This window comes from Tursiops truncatus, chromosome 4 (genome assembly GCF_011762595.2).
Source record: "Tursiops truncatus isolate mTurTru1 chromosome 4, mTurTru1.mat.Y, whole genome shotgun sequence".
NCBI classification, from domain to species: Eukaryota; Metazoa; Chordata; class Mammalia; order Artiodactyla; family Delphinidae; genus Tursiops; species Tursiops truncatus.
Window position 1 is genome coordinate 141,566,720 of NC_047037.1, and position 19,202 is coordinate 141,585,921.

Genomic DNA, 19,202 nt, shown 5'->3' on the forward strand with positions numbered 1-19,202 from the left:
GAGGGTGACCCACGCACAGGGGAGGCGGCCCCTGTGCCCGTCTGGACAGCCCCCCATCCCCCTCTTTTTCCCACTTGTTCTTCAGGGTCTTCTGATTGTCCAGTGAGAGGAGATGGACAGCAGGGTCCTCCGAGGACCAGGCTGGGAGCCAGGCTCAGCTGGCCCCGGGCTCCACTGCCAGCCCCACGCCTAAGGTCCCACCTTCCCCACCCACAGGAGGTGAGAGTTGGCGGTGCCTGCGAAGGTCAGGGAGAAGCTCCACGGTGATAAGCAGAAGCAGCTCACATCACCCGGAGTGCCCGGGCCGCAGCATCCGTGCCTGTCCTCCCTGCTCCCCGGGCGGCAGCATCCGTGCCTGTCCTCCCTGCTCCCCGGGCGGCCAGGGCACAGGGAAGAAGCGGCCGGAGGGCTACAGCCCAGCTTAGCCGGGGGGTCGGCGCCTGCACCCACTGCAGGCCTGCGCAGGTCAAGTCCAACAGGTGGAACCGAGCTTGGAGCTCGTGGAAAGATAGATCCACTGGCCCCAGCTAAGTCTTTATCTCCGCCTCCAGCAGTGAAGCCTCGTGTTCGCAAGTGGTGGCCAATCTTTTGTCGCTATTGTTGCCGTTACCATAGAAGAAATCTTACAAGAACACTGTTGTACAAAACATGATAAAAGTGGTGGTGTGGCTGTGTGTCCACAGCCTGACCAACGGGAGGCGGACCAAGGGAACGTGCGCCACACCCGTCCCCACGTGGAGGCAGACGGTGTGATTAAAATGCAGTCGCGGCAGGCTTCCCTGGTGGCGCAGTGGTTGAGAGTCCGCCTGCCGATGCAGGGGACACGGGTTCGTGCCCCGGTCCGGGAGGATCCCACATGCCGCGGAACGGCTGGGCCCGTGAGCCATGGCCGCTGAGCCTGCGTGTCCGGAGCCTGTGCTCCGCAACGGGAGAGGCCACAACAGTGAGAGGCCCGTGTACCGCAAAAAGAAAAAAAAAAAATATGCAGTCGCGGGGCTTCCCTACTGGCGCAGTGGTTCAGAATCCGCCTGCCAATGCAGGGGACACGGGTTTGAGCCCTGGTCCGGGAAGATCCCACATGCCACAGAGCAACTAAGCCCGTGCACCACAACTACTGAGCCTGCGCTCTAGAGCCTGCGAGCCACAACTACTGAAGTCTGCGTGCCCAGAGCCCATGCTCCGCAACAAGAGAAGCCGCTGCAGTGAGAAGCCCATGCACTGTAACGAAGAGTAGCCCCCGCTCGCTTCAACTAGAGAAAGTCCACGTATAGCAATGAAGACGCAACGCAGCCAAAAATAAATTAATTAATTAAGTAAATTAAAAAATATATATATATATATTAAAAAATGCAGTCGATGCAGAAGCCGTCTGAAGAGGTCATGACAAGGAGCGAAAGGTCATGACAGGACAGACTGGAGTGAACAGTGGGTGGCAGGCAGACACACCCGAGTCACTAGTTACAGTATATGTTAAATGAGCCAAACACAATGATTAAAAAGCAGAGACGCTCAGGCTAGATAAAAATCCAGGACCCAACTACATGCTCTCTACAGGAAACCCACTTTAAAAGTGGGTTAAAAGTGTAAAAATGGTAAAAGATGGACCATGCAACCACAAACCCAAGAAAGCTAGAATCTCCTTATGGAAGTAGACCTCAGAACAAGGAAGATTAACAAGAGAATGAGGGACAGCTCATAATGACAAAAGGGTCAGTTCATCAAGACACAACAATCCTGAAAATGCAGGGACCGGGTAAGAGAGAGCTTCACAACACATTGCTGTAAAACTGAACGAACAGAAGAAAGAGACACATCCACACTCTAACCCACGTGATCTCAACACTCCTCGCTCAGTGTGAATAGAAAAGACAGAAAATCAGTAGAATGGAGGAGAATTCAACAGCGGCATCTCCCACCTTGACCCAACTGACGTTTATGATACACTCCACCCAACAAGAGCAGGGCTCACGCCCTTCTCAAGGGCACCTGGAGCATTCACCAAGGTAAACCACACTCTGGGCCACAAAACAAGTCTCGATGAAATGGAAGGCGTTGCTGAAGGGCTTACAGACAATAAAAGGACACTAACTTAACCCCACTTAAAGGAAGAGAAATAAAGCCAACAACTCATTTGAAATGGACAAAGTCTTGAAAGACATAAACTCCCAAAGCTCACTCAGAGATGAAATAGAAAACCTGACTAGTTCTCAACCTATAAATGAAATTGAACTTGTAATTTAAAACTTTCCCACAATGCGACTCCACCCCCAAATGCCTTCACCGATGAATTCCAGCAAACACTTAAGGAAGAAATAATGCCAATTCTACACAAATAAATAGATGGGATACAATTGATAGAACTCGACAAGCTGACTCTAAGATTTATACGGAAATGCAAAGGACCTAGAAAAGCAAAAGTAATTTAGAGAAAGAAGAACAAGATTAGAAGACTTACATTACCTAACTTTATCAAGACTCAAGCTGTAATAATAAAAATAATCAAGGCAGCATGGTATTGCCATCTGATATACATGTAGATCAATGGAACAGAGTCCAGAAGTAGGTCCTTAAATTTATGACAAATGTGACCAAGTAATTCAATGGGGCAAAGGAGAGTCTTTTCAATAAATGGTGCTGGAAAAATTGGATATCCATAGAGAAAAAAATACACTTCGACTGCCATCCCACAACACAGGAAAAATCATCTCAAAGTGGATTGTAGATGTGGACAGAAAAGTTGAAAGTATAAAACGTCTAGAAGGGAGCAAGGGCATCTTCTTAACTTTGGGGTAGACAGAGCTTTCTTAGGACACAAAAAGCACTGACCATAAAAGATAACATGATAAGTCGGACTTCATAAAAATTAAAACCTTCAACTCGGCTCTTCAAATGAAAGGCAAGCCACAGATGGGAGAAATATTCTCTGAGTGTGTGTGTACATACACATATATATATGCATATGTGTAGATACACATATATATGTGTGTCTCTATGTATATGTACATAGACAGATATACATCTATACACACATGTGACAAAAACTTATACGCAGAATATATAAACAACTCCCACAACTTAATGAGAAGAATTCAAACAGCCCACTTAAAAATTGGCAGACTTAAATAAACTTGAAAAATAGAACAGCCGATAAGCACAGAAAAAGTTGTTAAACATCACCAGTCATCAGGAAAATGCAAAATGAAATCAGAAGAGCCGACCTATTAGAATGGCTAAAGTTGTAAAGATTGACGCTACCAAGTGCTGGCGAGGACGCAGGGCAGCCACACATTACGGGTGGGAACGTAAACTGGTGCAGTCACTTTGGGTGACTGTCCGACTGCTTCTTATAAAGCTAATAGCTATCACACGATACACACAGCCATCGCTTCTACCTGTTACCCAAGAGAAACAAAACCTCTCCCCACAAAGACTCACCCACACACACTCATTATCTGCAGCACCATTTGTAATAGCCCCAGACTGGGAACAACCCGAGTGTCCAGCGACGGGTGAGTGGATAAACACACTCTCCTCCGGCCCATCCACACCGTGGAACTCTACCTGGCAGTGAAAGGGCTGAACTAGTGATGCCCACGACACCTGGACGGGTCTGCAGGTAATTCTGTCAACTGAAAACAGCCAAATGGAGAACACACACCGTATGATCCACTCGTGGGAAATTCTAGGAAATGCAGACTCACCCACAGAGATGAGAGCTGGACCCGGGAGAGGGCCCGGGGGCCCTCCAGGTGATGAAAACGTGTGTACTGATTTTGGTGGCCGTCACACCGTCTGTGCCTTGTGGAAGCTCGTTGACTACACGACAGGTGCGTTTCACTGTGTGTCCGTCACAGCTGACTGGTTCTGGGGGCACCTTGTTTCTGGGGGTTTGCAGCCCCTGCTCTCCTCACCGTCTTCAAACCTCAATCCAGTGGCACCTGGAGCCCCGGGCTGCTCACATAACCCTTTGCTGCTGGAGGTGGACACACTCGGTGAAGGAGGAAAGATACCTTCCCCCCCGATTGAACCCCAACCCCCCAAACCTGCTGGGGAAGTGTGGTTGGCCTGGAGCTCGTGGGCCTCATCCCAGCACACGGCTCCTCAAAGACCACGGGGGGAGCGCTGTCCCCGGAGCCTCCTGAGTGATGTGTCTAGTCTTTACAGAAATCACCTTCAAATAAATGAAATGATGATAATTAAAGAGTGAGTCAGACCGAGGCCCAGGAGCTCCCCTGAGGGGAGGGATTGAACATGCTCACTCTTTTTCTCCCCACTCCTCCCCCATCCCACCTCTCCCCCTTCCCACCTCTCCCCCTCCCCCTCCACTGCCCTCCCAGCCTCACAGTAATCAGCTCAGATTCCAGGCCCCTCTGGTTTCCGCCCTCTCCTCTCACCGTGGACAGTAGCCCACAGAGCCAGACCTGGAAAACCTCAGGTGGGCCCGCTAAGACATCTCCACCCTGGATACCCTCTTCAGGAGACCCTGTCAAGGTCAAAGGTCGTGCCACAGGCTGGCGGTGCCCATCCCCCGGCCCCCACCCCACCCCCGTGCGCATCTGGAACTCCCCGCTGTTATTCTGGAAGGAAAACTCATGGGCCAACACTTTTCCTTCCACCCCCAAGCTAGCCAGTTCCTCTAAGGTCAGGTTCAGTCCCCACCTCGGAGGGAGATGAGCCCCGGCTCCCCAGCCAGGAACCTCCCTCACTCTCCGAACCCTCCGACCCCGCCGTCCCTACCGTCTGTGCCCCATCCTCCCCCACAGAAGCCGCTCTCACTCCGAGGTGCCCAGAAAGGCTTCCTCCCAAAGAGGGCAGGCTCTGGCCACACACCGTCCCGTGGCCCGGCTGGGAGGGCGCTCCCAGCTCTGGGCAGCAACAGTCACACCGACCATGGCACCTGGCGCCTTCAGGGCGAGGCCTCCTACCTCTGCGGGAGGATTCAGTATTTTCAACACCAGTGTGGGGATGAAAGGGGGCCAAGCCTGGGCCCCCCGGCCCCCTGGCCCTTCCTCCCTGGTGGACACATGCCCTCTGGCTGCGGCGACCCTGCAGGGACCCTGCGGGACACTGCTGGGCGCTCCCGGTGTGCCTGGAGCTGTGCTAAGTGGTTCCCGGGGTGTTTAGTGGTCACACCCCCTAAGGGGCATCACGAGGCACGATGCCCTGAACACAGGAAAGCCGACTAGAGCTGCCCACACACAGATGTGCAGTCGTGTGCTAAGGGACGTGCCAGAGACTGGCTCGGCCCCGCTGCACCCCACACCCCACGCCCCACCAGGAACGCACCCATCCACAGCGTCAACTCCTCGCAAAACACCCGAGAAGGTGGGGTCGTCCAAGGTGCAGAAATGCTGGGAGAGCAAGACGCGGTGGCGGGGCCTCGAGAAGACCCTTCATGCACCGCGAGCCTCGCCGAATCCCACGGCCACTGGCCTCCTGTTCTGGGGGACGGGAGAGTATTCGTGAGCGGATCTGTAAGCCCAGGACAGAGTTCCGACATCCCGTGGGTCTACGTGAGGCTCCCTGCGCCGGGCTCATCTCCAACCTGGGAATTCTAGGAAGTGTTACATCACGAGAACAGTAACACCACCACCACCAATAATAAGAATGGCCACACCATCCGCTCGGAGCCAGCAAGCCAGCTCGAGAACAGGGGCTCACTCAGCTGCCGGCTCTTTGCCGAGGGGCCACGCAAGCCTGTCTGTGCTCGGGCCCGTGGGAGTGGGAGTCGGATGAGATATGAGGTCCCCACCAGGAGCTGAGCGTCTGGTTGGGAGCCAAGACACAGGCACGTCAAGCTATTAACACGGCGCAAACACGAAAGCCCAATACGTCAAGAGGCCCAGACGCATCTTGCTTGAGCTCTTCCTGGTTTATAAGACTCTCCGTCCCCAACAGTAAACTGGATTTTCTGGATTTCCCTTTAGTCTTCTCAACAGCAAGCCACAGGGCCTGAGCTCAGTGGCCGAGCCGGCCCCCTCCTAGGTGGGGGGGCAGAGGCGCCAGGGCGCAGAGCCAGCTCCGTGGGCCACGCCCCAGGGAGGCCCGAGCAGGGGTGTCCCCTTGGGGTCGCTGAGCTCTCCTGGGGGCACGTCTGACCCGTCCTCCTGCCAGAAGCCGGCCTCACGGCTCAGTCAGTCACTGTGAACCTAGCTCCCGACCTAAGATGCTAAAACTCTTCTTCAGCAAGCCCCCAAACTGCTGAGACGCCCCAGAAAACAGGGAGCCTTCTGCCGGGGGGACTCCTTCCCACGGCCGTGAGGACCCCCGCCGCTCAGCTCCCGTGGGCTGTCGGAAGGGCTCGGCATTTAGGCAACATGCACCGTTATTCCCAGAACGTGTGGAAACAGACTCCGAGCTTCCCCGGGATTCCCCGTGGATCTCACCCTACGGCCGTCTCACTCGCTTGCCCACTCCTGGCCCCTGGAGCCCCTGCTGTCTGCTGTCCACCTCTCAACCTGTCCCCCTGAAAGAATCTTTCTTCTTTTCATCTTGGTTAAATACACATAAAACTTACAATCTTAACCATTTTTAAGTGTACATTTCGGTGGCCTTGGGTACATTCACGTTGTTGTGTAACCATCTGTTGTGTAACCACCATCTGTCTCTAGAACTTTCCGTCTTCCCCAGACTGAAACTCTGCCCCCATGAAACACTCCCTCCCATCCCCCCCGCCAGCCCCTGGTCCCCACCGTCCTGCTGTCTGTCCCTATGAGTCTGGCTCCTCCAGGGACCTCACGTAAGCGGATCATACAATATTTGTCCTTTTGTAACTGGCTTATGTCACTGAGCATAACGTCCTCAAGGTTCATCCGTGTTGTAGCAGGTGTCGGAAGGTCCTTCCATTTTAAGGCTGAATAATATTCCATTGTGTGGATGGACCCCATTCTATGAATCCATCCATCCACCGGTGGATACTGGGTTGCTTCGACATTTTGGCTACTGTGAATATGCTGCCGCGAGCGTGGGTGTACAGATACCTGTTTGAGACCCTACTTCAGTTCTTTTGGGTCTGTGCCCAGAATTGGGATTGCTGGACGATACGGTCCTTATTTAACTATTGAGGAACTGCAATACTGTTTTCCACAGCAGCTGCACCACAAGCAACGCACAAGAGGTCCAATTTCTGCATCCTTGCAAACACTTTTGTTTTTTTTTTTGATAATGACCATCCTAATGAGTATGAAAGGGTTCAAGAATTTTTTAATCAAAAAAGATTTGCCAGGCATCAAAATGAAGAGAACCTTTGGTCTTCTGGCAGCCCCATCTGCCCTATTGCTAGAAGGTGGTGATGCCAACTTGAAAAGACCAGGAAATAGTTTGGCTGTGAGATTCTTCCAAAGCCTTGATTTCTAGGTGGATTCAGAGAACATTATGGGTGAAGAGTGAAGCGTGAATGGTGCCCTGGGAGGGGACGAACCAGCTGAAAACACATCTGGGTGTCAAGACACCCAGCCGATTAGCAGAGCTGCCACCTGGGAAGGGGTCTGAGCGCCAGCAGGCCTCCCGCGCCCCCAGCCGGGGCCACCGAGCACCCGTCCCTCCTAGCGGGTCAGGGCTTGGGCCTGCAGCTCAGCTGGGCGCGGGAACTGGCACCTGGCCCTCTTCTCCGAGACCTGAAACTCATCGAACCTGGAGGAAGCAGCTCGGAAGGAAGGAGCCCCCCACAGAGAAGCAGCTGGGGAAGGAGTCAAGGTTTCTTCCCCAAATGTTTTATTTAAATATTAAATTAAAAAACATACATCCACTAATCATTTGGCGTACATCTCTCATGTGAACATAGGAAATAAAATAATTAATTCAGTTATGGTAAAAAACCCAAACTATGTACATCTTCATCGGACGGCGTGGTGCCTCGGGACAGGCTCCCGCGTCCAGTCCGCGGGACAGCGCTGCCGAGCAACCCGCAGCACACGCGTCGCAAACACCGGACACAACACGACACACGTCTTGACGGTGACGGGAGGAAACGCTGAGAGTAAAGTGCTTGTCATGGCTCTGAGGCCTTTGATCAACGGCGTTAGGACAGATGCGTTAAGGAGGGAAGCGGCCTCGGGGGAGTCGACGGTGCCTCCGGAAGGCGGAGGCCGAGGCTGGCGCCCCGGGGCCTCCGGCGCTCTCCTGGCCCAAACCTTCCTAGTCACGGGAGGCTTTGGTGACTCCTTGGCAGCCAGGTGCAAGGACAGTCCTTCGTCCCGCTCCTGGACACAGCTACAGAGCAGCGGCGGCGGGGCCGGCGGGAGCGGGCCACACGCACAGACCCGGGCCGCCTCCCCGGCCTCTGGCGACCCGGCAATCTTTGGCTTCTACACGTGCCACCTTCCCCATTCGGCATCACCTGGGCCTAACACTGCAGGCTGCGAGAGCCGACACGAGCTGAAGGCACCTGCGCTGGTAAAGGGACGGCGCTGACTGGCCACAGGGATGGGGAGGGACGGTCCTCCTCAGTCCAGCGGCCTCTGACGGACCGAGCCGCCACCTGAGTTCACCTGCCAGGTGAGCACGCGCCTGGTCCGCTTGCTGCTGGCCCCGCCTCCACACGGACCTGGTGCCGGAGCTTGGTTACGTTACCAGGCAGGGAAGTTCACACCAGGAACACAAAAACGTAGTAAAAAGTATAAAAAATAAGTAGTGTACGTTTGTCTCCTATGTATACACATGTACAGTGTCCGCTTTAAAAAAGAACAAAGCGTGAACAGCACTGACCTGACCTCTCACTTCATTTTCCTAAAACGGAGGCCCACCAAGCGCAGGGCCCGGACAAGGTGGGCCGTCCCCCGACCGCAGGCGGCCCATCCCTGTCCGTCCCAGCATCACAGAATCGCCATATTGCACGATCCCCACTCCACCCCAAGTCAGTTGTTCTTTTTGGACCCTGATAATGAAATGCATAAAAACTTAATTAGCAGCAGAAATAAGAGGTGCAGGAGGAAGAGACTTCCCCAGCTCCCTCGGAGGTGCCCTGGGGCTCCAGGCCAAGTGACGGGGCGGGGGCGGGGAGCCTCCACCTCGCGGCCCCCCCACCCCAGCCAGGTTCCTCTTTGCAGCCCCTCCGAAGAATCCTGGAAAACCAGCTCCCGAGCAGTTTATAAAACGTCTCCTCTAAAATAAGAAAAACTCTCCTCTGGATTCTGATTTCAGGGGAGAGAATTCCAAGAATTTATAGATTATCTTCTCTTGGGCTGGATGTTAGAGCTTTTCAAGAACTGATACGTAAAGCAGAAAGTTCACAGTTTTCAAGTGAAGCCTAAGTGTTCCAGGAAGTGGAGAATTGTGAACTAAAAAAAAACCCACTAACACATGCACGCGCACACACACGCGATGGGGACGCACGGCTCACACCACGGTTTCCTGGGGGCAATCGGCGACCCCCTCCCCACCCCCCCACCCCGTGACCCTGACCACAGCGCTGCCAGCTCCACCCGCTGCCCTCCTCCCGCTTCCCATCCACCCGCCCCAATGACAGGCCCCTGGATTATTATTTTTCTTCAAAAAGTTTCCAGTCCCTACTCGGAGTTACAGTTGCTCAGTGCAAGGGGAAAAAAAAAAAAATCAAACAAAATATAAACTAAAAAGCCAAAACACCAAACGTATTGCTTGTTTTCCTGCTGAAAAGTTCTTGGCTTTGAGTCCGGAAACGTCTTCACATACTCTGAAATTATTGCTTCGAGAAGTCACAGCCCGGCCGGGCCCCTCACTGCACCAAGACGAAGGTGCCCGGCGGGCCCGAGGTCAAGTCCTCCATTTCACAGTCCCCCTGGGGCAGCCCCGCGGGTTCCAGGCTCGGGGACAGCGTGGCGAAGCATGGCTGGGGGGCCACGGCGGCAGGGCCGGGGGCCGTGGAGCTGCTGATGCGCAGGTGGGCGTCCAGGAGCTGGGCGGCCGACACCACGTGGGAGCCCCCGGCCTGCAGCAGCGGGGGCGGCAGCAGCAGGCCGGGCCCCAGCCCCAGCTCCTTCCGCAGTCCCGACACGAGGAGGGCGCCATCGCAGGGGGCGAGGACCAAGGGGGCTGGGGGGGGCTGGGCGGCCGGCTGGCAGCCGGGTGGGGCCGCCGGGTGGTGCTGTAACTGGAGCAACCTGGCCAGGCCGAGGGACAGGGAAGGCAGGTCAGTGCCGGCCGGCACGCGGCTGCCCCCGCCACCCGGCCAGGCTCCCACACGATCGGGTTTCCACCCGCCAGGGCTGAGGGCCCGCCCCGTGGAAGTACGGGCTGGAGCTGCTCGGAACACGCCACTCTGGGCGTGACTCATCCCCTGAGCAATTCCTGGCATTTCATTCCCCGTCTTGCTTTCGTAGCAGCTCAGAGATGCCAACCAGACGTGACATTCTTACCGGCCACCCCCTCCCTCCCCCACTGCGGGCCGATGCTCCCCACCCCCGCCCCCCAGCTACTGGGAAGGAGCCGCACAGATCTCCCCCAGCCTGGGCAGGGCAGCGCTTGTCTGGTTACGTGCAGAAGCGGGAGCTCAGGGGGTAAGGCCGCTCAGAAAAGCCCAAGCCACACGAGCCCTGCCCAGGCCCCGGCGCCAGTGCCACGCGGGCATCTTACCTCTGCTGGTGCAACACCTCCTCCAGCAGGCTCCTGCCCTCCCGGCCGCCAGCCCCGCCGCCGTGCAGGCCCGGGCTCTGTGCGGGCAGCTGGAAGGTGCTCAGGCCGCCCCTCGAGGTCCGGCTGGAGGAGGGCTGGCACACCTGGCGAGCCAGCCCCTTGATCTTGTTCAGCCCCAGAAAGCCTTTGGTCCTCGCGTTCTTCCTCAGCTGCTGCCGAAAGGCTTTCAGCCCTGGGGACAGGCAAAGTCAACAGGTATACGGACCCGTCCACCAGCCCTGGCCTGACGGCCCATCGCTTGCTGGGGCTTCCAGACAGCAGGGGAGTATGCGGGGCCGAGTGGTGTGAACGTGGTGGGATGAGGGGACCCGCACGCCTTCCTACAGGGTCGAGGGGCCCTCTCGTCACCCCATCACTTCACGACAGCCCCTCTCCTGGGGCTGGGACATCAGTCTCTTTTGGGGTTTGGTTTGGGACAGCAGTTCCAGCCCTGAAGCAGCACACGTCTGGGCAGACAGTGGATCCTTCGTGGAAGGAGGGCACGAGCAGTGCAGGGGCCTCGGGAGGGGGCGGGGGCCCCACAAGCCCTGGGAGGTGCCAGGAGACCCCGGCCGCCAAGCATGGGTTGCCTTTGTGGCGGGTGCCTCCCTGACCATCCTCCTCCAAGTCAGGAGCTGATGCCCGCCACCCAAGCATCTCTTGGGCTCTTAGGACCAGCTACTAGAGGCCGTGTGAGCTCATCCTAGAAGCCAGGGTGTCTAGAAGCCGGGCAGCAGCTTCGGCCTGCCCAGGGAGCACAGCTGCTCCACCAGGACCAGCTAGAAGAGGGGTTTGCCACCTGCCGTTAAGGACAAAGTGATGCCCCCCGGGGTGCACACGGGTCTCCCAGGGAAGGCAGAAGTGGCCGAAAGGGGAAGTCACCTTGAGTGAGAGAGGTGTCTGACGCCCTCCGGCCCTCCTGGAAGCTGACGGGGAGCAGGGCGGCTCCTCCCAGGGCCCCCTGCGCCTGCAGCACAGGGGTGGCGGACTGGGTCCCCAGGAGTGGCGAGGCCAGTCTGAGCGGAGAGCAGGCGCTCAGCAGCCCCTGAGCGACCAGGTGTCCGCTGAGCCCAGCCAGGCTGTCACCCGCAGAGGTCAGGCAGCTGTCGGAGCTGGTGCCTTCGGAAGGACTGGCCGCGGAGGGGGAGACAACGATACCTGCAGAGCAGCAGGCGCTGCTGAGGCCAGACGCACCCGGGGACGCCCGACACCCTTTGCAGCAAGTCCAGGTGCTCTGGCCCCGGAGCTTCGCGCCTGCTGCGGCGTCTCCCGGGCCCTCAGATGGCCTGTGGCTCACTGACGGGGCAGATAGCTGTGCCCTCCCCACCCCTAGCCTCAACTCTGGGGGTAGGAAGTCTGCGACAGCCAGATGCCCCCAGAGTCCAGGGAGCCTCGATGGGCAGCACCACGGGGCTGGGGGCGCGGCTACAGCCAACAGGTGGCGCTTGGACCTGGGACACAGAGGGGCCTGGGCCGAGGACCTGCCCTGCTAGCCCCTGAGGGCAGCTAAACCCCACGCTGTCCCTGCCACTCGAGGGCCACCGGCGAGGTCTAAGTATGGTCCCCGTGGCCTCGGGCGATTCAGGAACGGCAAACCCGAAGACGCTGCCCGTCACAGCCCACCCGCCGGGCATGTCCCTGACCCACGGGGACGCTTACATGGAGGGATGCGCGGGGAGAAGCAGGTGGAAACCTCGGCCAGCGTGTGTCTCCGGCCGGCGCTGCCAGGCGGGGGTCCCCGTGCGACCTGCTCCTCGTCCAGGCCCGGGCCCCGCCTGGCCTCCTCGCTGATGGCCGTGTCCAGCAGGCTGCTGGGGGAGACGGAGCGCCACTGGCACACGCCGTGGCAACCGGTGTCCACGGGGAAGAGCGAGGGCTGTGGGGACACACGGAGGCCGGTGACCCCAGCGCTCTGTGAGGCCCGGCCCGGGGCGTCACCAGCACTGGGAACCAGACGGGCCCACCCCGGACACCGCCTGCGAGGCGCTCGCACACCTGCAGTGAGCCGTGGAGGTCACAGTCCAGCTCGGCCTGCAGGACAGACTGCCCCAAGGTCTGGGGCTGTGCGCAGAGCAGGGCGGAGCGGAAAGCGTCACCGGGGGGGCCTTCCTGAGGCACCTGGGGGCCAGCAGATGAGGACAGAGGCCGTGAGGGACAGAGGCAGGGGACGACCGCAAGCAACACAGCGTCGCGGAACAGACTGGGCTGGCTTCCCGCTGACTTAACAGGCGTCGGCCGCCAGCTGCGGGCTCAGGACACGTGTGTAGCCCCCTCCAGTGCCTCACCGGCCGAGCGGTGCCACCAGGGGCCGTGAAGGAACAGGGGGTGGTCGGGTGGGGCCTGACCCCCAGCAGAACGGCTGGCACCCCCCACCCCGCTTCACCACACGGGACCCCTGCCAAGTGCCTAACGGGAGGGGGTAGGTGACCTGCGGGCTCAGCCTGCATGCCCTCCCAGCCATGTCCCAGCAGGGTATTCCTAACTTGGGGACACAGTCCAAGGCAGAGACTCGGGGCTGGGTATCGAAGGCGCCGCCCCTCACCTCAAATCCGCTGAGGTCCGAGCTCCGGGGCCTCTGTTGCCAGGCGTGGCCGGGGCGGGCCGGCGGCTGGGCGAGCCGGAGCTCCTTCAACCGCTCCAGGAGGAGGTAATAAATGGCAGCGAAGTGGTTGTAGCTGCTGTTCTGCAGCGACTGCGGGCAGAGAAGCGGGGTCAGAGCGCAGCCGGCGGGGGGGCTCCTGAAGAGCCCGCCCCCGCGCCATTCTGGGGTGGCCAAGAATACCCTCTCCCGTGGGCGAGCCGCCCTTCGATCAGCCGCGCGCCCGTTTTAACCCGGCTGGCGAGCGCCTGCTTCCCCCGTTCGGCGACCCGCCCCGCCCCCGACCGGGAAGGCGCACCCTCCCCATGGCAGGCCAGGCCGGCGGCGCACCTCCACGGTCCTCTGCCGGTCCACGCCCAGCGTCTGCATGATGCCCAGCGCCTGCTCGTCATAGCTGCCCAGGCTGGAGGCGTAGCCGAGCAAGGAGAAGACGGGGCAGGTGGGCTGCCGCAGGGCGGGGTCGGCCCGCATCCACCTGTGCTCCCAGATCTGGCTGATGGTGATGCGCTTGGTGGGGTCCACGGCCAGCATGCGGCGGACCAGCGTCTCGCAGTCTGGGGGGCAAGGGAGGCGCACTGAGCCCGCGAGGGCCTCCTGCACGCGTGTGCCCAGTGCCCACCTGGGTCCCTTCAGGGGACATGGCTCCCCTGCATGTGGCGAGCAGACAAGTGACCGTCCCAAAAAACGCTGAGGCCGGGAGCGGTGGCCTGGGTGTCACAGACCTGCCGCTAAGGAGGGCCACGGGTCGAGGGATCAGGTCCCTGGGGAACGTGGTCCTAACGTCCACCAGACCGAGCACCACCTAGACTCCCCCACCCTGCTGTGACCAAGCATGTGAGGAAGCAGCTGTCCAACACCTTCCAAAGTGGAAGGGAAAAGCACAGTGTGGGAGGGGTGAGACTCAGGGGATGGGGCCAGCACCCCGAGTGCTGTTGCTGGGCCCCCAGCCAGCTTCAGAGCAGCCGCGTAGGCATCAGCTGGCCCTGTAAGTCGGGCACAGAGAAAGCAGCCAGTGGGTTGGGATTCTCTCGCAGGCATCGAGTAAACACCCCACAGTGACATGGGCCTGGCTCCCAGGCCCGATGGCAGACTCAGAAGACGGTCAAGCAGGCATTTCAGGAAATAAATTCCTCCTCATCCCCCCAAAGTCTCATCCTGGTTACCCAACAGCTCGGGCAGCAGGCTGGTGACCGCACCCGCCCAGAGGAGGCCGGGCACTCACCTACCTCGAGACATGAAGAAGGGGATGCGGAACCGGCCCTCCAGCACCCGCTGCCGCAAGGCCGGCAGGCTAGGCCCGTCGAAGGGAAGAGACCCGCAGACGAGGACGTACAGCACGACGCCTAGGCTCTGAGGAGGACCAGACTTGAGTCAGCGCCTGCGCCCCGGTGCCCCCCGAGCACCCGCACCCCCCAGGCCCTGCACCAGTGGCTCCTACCCAGATGTCCAGCTGGGGGCCTTCGTACTCCTTCCCCTCGAAGACCTCCGGGGCTGCGTACGGGGGGCTCCCACACCACGTGGACAGAGGCTCTCCTGGCTTATAGAAATTCCCAAACCCGAAATCTGAGAGACAAGGAAACAGGCGATGAAGTTGCAGTGCAAACGGCAGGGCCGCAGTTTCAAAGGCTCGTGCGATACGGCATGGGGCCGCTCACCGGCATGCACCTCCCTCCTGCTGGCGCGCTCCTGGGCCCCTCACCTGCCAGCTTGATGTCCATGTTGCCGTCCAGCAACAGGTTCTCGGTCTTGAGGTCCCGGTGGACGATGTTATGGCTGTGGCAGTATTCCACAGCTGACAGAATCTGCCAGAACTTCTTGCGGGCTTCACTCTCGCTCAGGTGCCCGGTGGAGGTCAAGTAATCTGAGGACGGACAAAAGGAAGCTATAGCCCCAAATCCAAAGGTCCGGCCGCCGCCTAGGGCACAACGAAAGGATTCTGGGGAGACCCAAACACTGGAGGGGCGATCAGGACATTTCTTTCCAACAGATACTAAGAATCAGCATGGCTTACCAAACATTTCTCCATTTTTTGCGAATTCGGTGACAATGTAAAGCATATCCTTTGTTTCCATAACCTAAAAAAATAAAGACCTAACGTTTAACCACATAAAGGGAACATACCAATGGTATAAATAATCTACTTGAACCCCAGTAAATTTTTAACTTCTCCAGAATGAGCATGTTCGTTATTTTAAAAAAGGAAAGAAAAGAAAATCTTCCGCAATAAAGAGACAAAGGGGATCCCTATTCAGAAAAAGTTTTTTGGGGTGGGATAGGGAGGGTGGGAGGGAGGGAGACACAAGAGGGAAGAGATATGGGAACACATGTATATGTAGAACTGATTCACTTTGTTATAAAGCAGAAACTAACACACCATTCTAAAGCAATTATACTCCAATAAAGATGTAAAAAAAAAAAAAAAAGGAAGAAGTTTTTTGAAAGTCAGAGGTGAGTTCCTCACTAACCTATCCATCCTGATACACCTCTGCTTCCCAAAAATACCTACTTGTATTGGAACTCTCCTCTATGGTATTTTTAACTCACTTTGCCTCACCCAAAGTGAAGGCTCTGCAGGCCCCAGCAGTAAGAGATGGCGAGAGTTCTGTGAGGCCTTTCTTCTAGAAGCCTAGCAGGCAACAGATTATCCAAGCCAGGGCCGGCACGAGCTGAATAATAGATAACAAATTCCCCGCCCCACTTGCGTTACTGACCTGATACAGGAGGCTGTGAGAGGCCAGCTTTGCCAGGTAAGCTACAAAAGACTCCTCGACTACAGCAAACTCCTCGGCGTGTGTGTCAATAACAAGAGCCAATGTCAAACACACCTCAGAGGTTCATTTACTGATCGAGAATTTTATTTCACGATGAAAAAAAATTTTAAGATTTTAAAACATAACTAATTAAGAAAGGAGGTCAAATTCAAATCTTTGGTACTGAAAGGAGTAAAACAAACTCATGTCTGTGTATTTTAAAATATTTCAGAGGGACACAGAATACATCTTTACAGAAAAAGATCTCTTCAGGGTCCAAAATATAGTTATTCCCTTAAAAAGGCACTTTAAAGACAACTGCCTCGAGCCACAAATCTAACAAGAAAAGCCAACACAATGCAGTTTCGCTACACTAGTAACTACCCTTGCCCTGGACGTGTGCGGTAGAGTGACATGCTGCAAGTTTATCCCTTTCCTCAATTTAAAAAAGAGACAGAGGAAGAATTACGAGTCAACATGTTTGAAGTTTTTAAAAAAACCTCGAGGAAAGAGCTGAAGCGTCTCACGGAGGTTCTGGGGACTGGGCCAGGGGAAGAAAATTAGACACTAGTGTCAAAACCAGAGCCATAACAATCGCTGCTACCCACTGAACCCTGTCTCCAAACAGTTAAAACAGCTCATGGAATGATGAGAAAATTCACCCCCAGAAAAGACCTCTACCGTCTGGCTCACTGGGCTCCTCCCGCACAGGGTCAGCGGAGGACAGGAAGATGAGGAAAGCTCTGGCTCATCCCCCTTGTCAAAGTCAGAGACAGACAGGCTTCAGCCCACTCCTGTGGAAACAGGCTGGGCACATTGCTCAGGCACTGACATCAGTGACCATGGAGGAAACATCTTATCTCGGCCTGACTCAAAAATGACAACAGAAACAAAACACGAACTGGAGTGCACGTGACTCGATCTCGGCACTTAACGATGCTGAGTAAACTGTCATTAGAGGAACACGAGCCCCATGACTCCACCTCATCCTTCACCGTAACCCAGGGCAGCAGCCTCCCCGGGGGGTCATTTCAACCTCAGTCCTCTCCCCTGCCACACTGTACAGCTTCGCCTTGCCAAGGGCACACACACATCCCCACACCGTCCCATATTCATCTCGGATCCACAGGGTTTCGTGAGAATCGTCAAAAGGAACTTACACCCAACACAACTGGGAGTAATATCAAACATTTGCAAAGAACTTATCCTTCTGCAAGTAGAACCGAGTTCATTTTGCAGAAGCACCTGGCTAAGTAAGAGATTCCTTTGCTGTCCTAATTAAATCAGCACTTAGTTTCCAAAGATACAATTTTTTAGTTTCAAGGAAGAACAAAAAGCAAACCAACAGACGGACAGGGTGAGGCACGTTCTTAAAGCAGATTAGACGGCAAGTTCCTTTTGCTCTCACCGCAGCAAAGGTACCTCATCTCTCCGTTTTTGATGGAAGGGTTGAAACGGGATAGACAAATGCTCACTGCAGCCTTTGCGCAGATAAGTTTACGAAAACTGGTAAGAGCAGCTGGTTTTAAAGATTAATAATTATCTGCAAAGGCAGAAGAGTCTAGTTTCACTCAGATTCGTCCCTTCACACTAAATGGTTGACTTGCGGCAATGCAGAGATCTAGTTGTTTGTTTTCATAGTAAATTTAACAACCGACCTCCACGCATTCAAAACTGGAATGAGTAACACTACCAAACAAAACTTTAATGAAGCAAATCTGAATTATGATCCAAGAGCAAGAAAATAATTGCACAGCTTACAGAAGTCAATCTGTTCACCTTATACAATCAACCCCCTGACTCCTACAAACACCCAAAAAGAGGGGCAACCTTCAGAGACTTAAGTTGTTGAAAATTAAAAAAATGATACACTTTGCCAGAAGTAACAGTGGAAGGCAAACTTGCGTCCTTACCTGATAAAGCTTTATGATATGAGGATGACTCAGAAGCTTCATGATCTGAACTTCACGGTATATTTTTTCCAAATTGCTTGAATCTAATCGTGTCTTGTCGATTATTTTTATTGCAACCTACAAATTTTTAATAGATAAAGGATATTTTGTTTGAAAAAGAAAAACCCTCTCATTTAAGCGAATTTACACATTTCATTTTCTGTAGGTTAATTTCTAAAACACTTTATGTCCCCAAAGGTCACAAAAAGTTAGGGAGGAAAATAACGGAAGTAACCATTAATATTACTTAAAAAGCCAAAGATCAATAAATGTCCTAAGTGTCTGCAGGCTCACTTTTCAGGGCTCCAGCTGCGCTCCTAGGTTATTTGCTCATTACCCTATTTGCTGTCCCCCAATATTTGTACAAATTATGCATAATCATAATATAAAGCATTTTTTTCCTTTTCCAAACTAAAAACTGTCAGCGTTTAGACATTAGGACGAAGGACCCCACAAGCTGGGATTCCACCAGCTTCCCCTGCTCCGGGGAGGGGGGGTGTCCACCCGCAGAGGGTGCACCCCCGGAAGGTCCACCCCGGGGTCCCGCCGCCCCACGCACCTGCGTCTTGGTAACTCGATGCCGGGCCAGCTTCACCACCGCGAAATTGCCCTTGCCCAGGGTCCGCTCGATGTCGTAAAAGCCCACCCGGAGAGGTTTCTGCTGTCCCTGGCCCGAGCCCGCGGGGGCCGCGCTCAACTCCGACATGATCACCATGGCTCCGGGCCGCACCTGCGGGCGGGGGGCGCGCTCAGCTCGGCGCCGGCCGGCCCGAGCCCAGGGCCCCCGGCCCGCCGGGCGCGCGGACCCGCTGCCACCCGCCCCCGCCGGCGACCGGCTCCACAGCGACCCCGGATTCCGGGAACCCCTTGGGACGTGCGCCCCGCTCCCACGCCCGCCGCCCGCGCTCGGCTCGGCTCGGGCTCCCGGTCCCAAGCCCTGCGGGGCGCGTGGATCGCCGCTCGCGCTCGGCTCCGTCCCGAAACCCGGACCCCCTCTCCCACGCCCCCCTACGCCGCCAGCCTCACCACAAAGCGGAGCCCGGTGGCGGCGCCCCGGCCCGCGACCCCCGCGCGCGCACCTGCGGGGCCGCGGAGTCCGCAGCCCCGAGCCCAACGGCGGCCGCCTGCCCGCGCCTCACCTCCGCCGCCCTCGGAGCGCCGAGGTCGGGACGCCGCTCGCTCCGCGGCCCCCGCCGCCCGCTCGGCCGCTCGCGCTGCCCGGCCGCCCGCTGCTCGGCCGCCTGCCGCCCGGGCCGCGCCGCATGTCAGCTCTGAGCCGAGCGCCGGGCTCTCTGGCCGCACGCGCCGCCA

General features: G+C 56.7%; 1 protein-coding gene across 3 annotated transcripts; it reads right to left on the bottom strand.

The window, feature by feature from the left end:
• Nucleotides 1–7,690: 7,690 nt before the first annotated feature.
• On the bottom strand, nucleotides 7,691–19,178 carry SIK1 (salt inducible kinase 1). 3 transcript variants are annotated; one of them, XM_019923217.3, is made up of 14 exons: nucleotides 19,031–19,178; nucleotides 18,451–18,621; nucleotides 17,853–17,969; nucleotides 15,201–15,264; nucleotides 14,889–15,050; nucleotides 14,628–14,752; nucleotides 14,416–14,539; nucleotides 13,520–13,743; nucleotides 13,133–13,282; nucleotides 12,586–12,708; nucleotides 12,250–12,466; nucleotides 11,473–11,748; nucleotides 10,552–10,783; nucleotides 7,691–10,079 (listed from the first exon to the last, which is right to left on the bottom strand). In XM_019923217.3, exons 2-14 carry the CDS (start codon nucleotides 18,604–18,606, stop codon nucleotides 9,695–9,697), a joined length of 2,355 nt encoding a protein of 784 aa, XP_019778776.1. In that variant the 5' UTR covers nucleotides 18,607–18,621; nucleotides 19,031–19,178; the 3' UTR covers nucleotides 7,691–9,694. The 3 variants fall into 3 exon arrangements, with proteins under 3 accessions (XP_019778776.1, XP_019778777.1, XP_019778778.1); XM_019923218.3 differs by lacking the exon at nucleotides 19,031–19,178 and adding an exon at nucleotides 18,918–19,019; XM_019923219.3 differs by lacking the exon at nucleotides 12,586–12,708.
• Nucleotides 19,179–19,202: the final 24 nt, after the last annotated feature.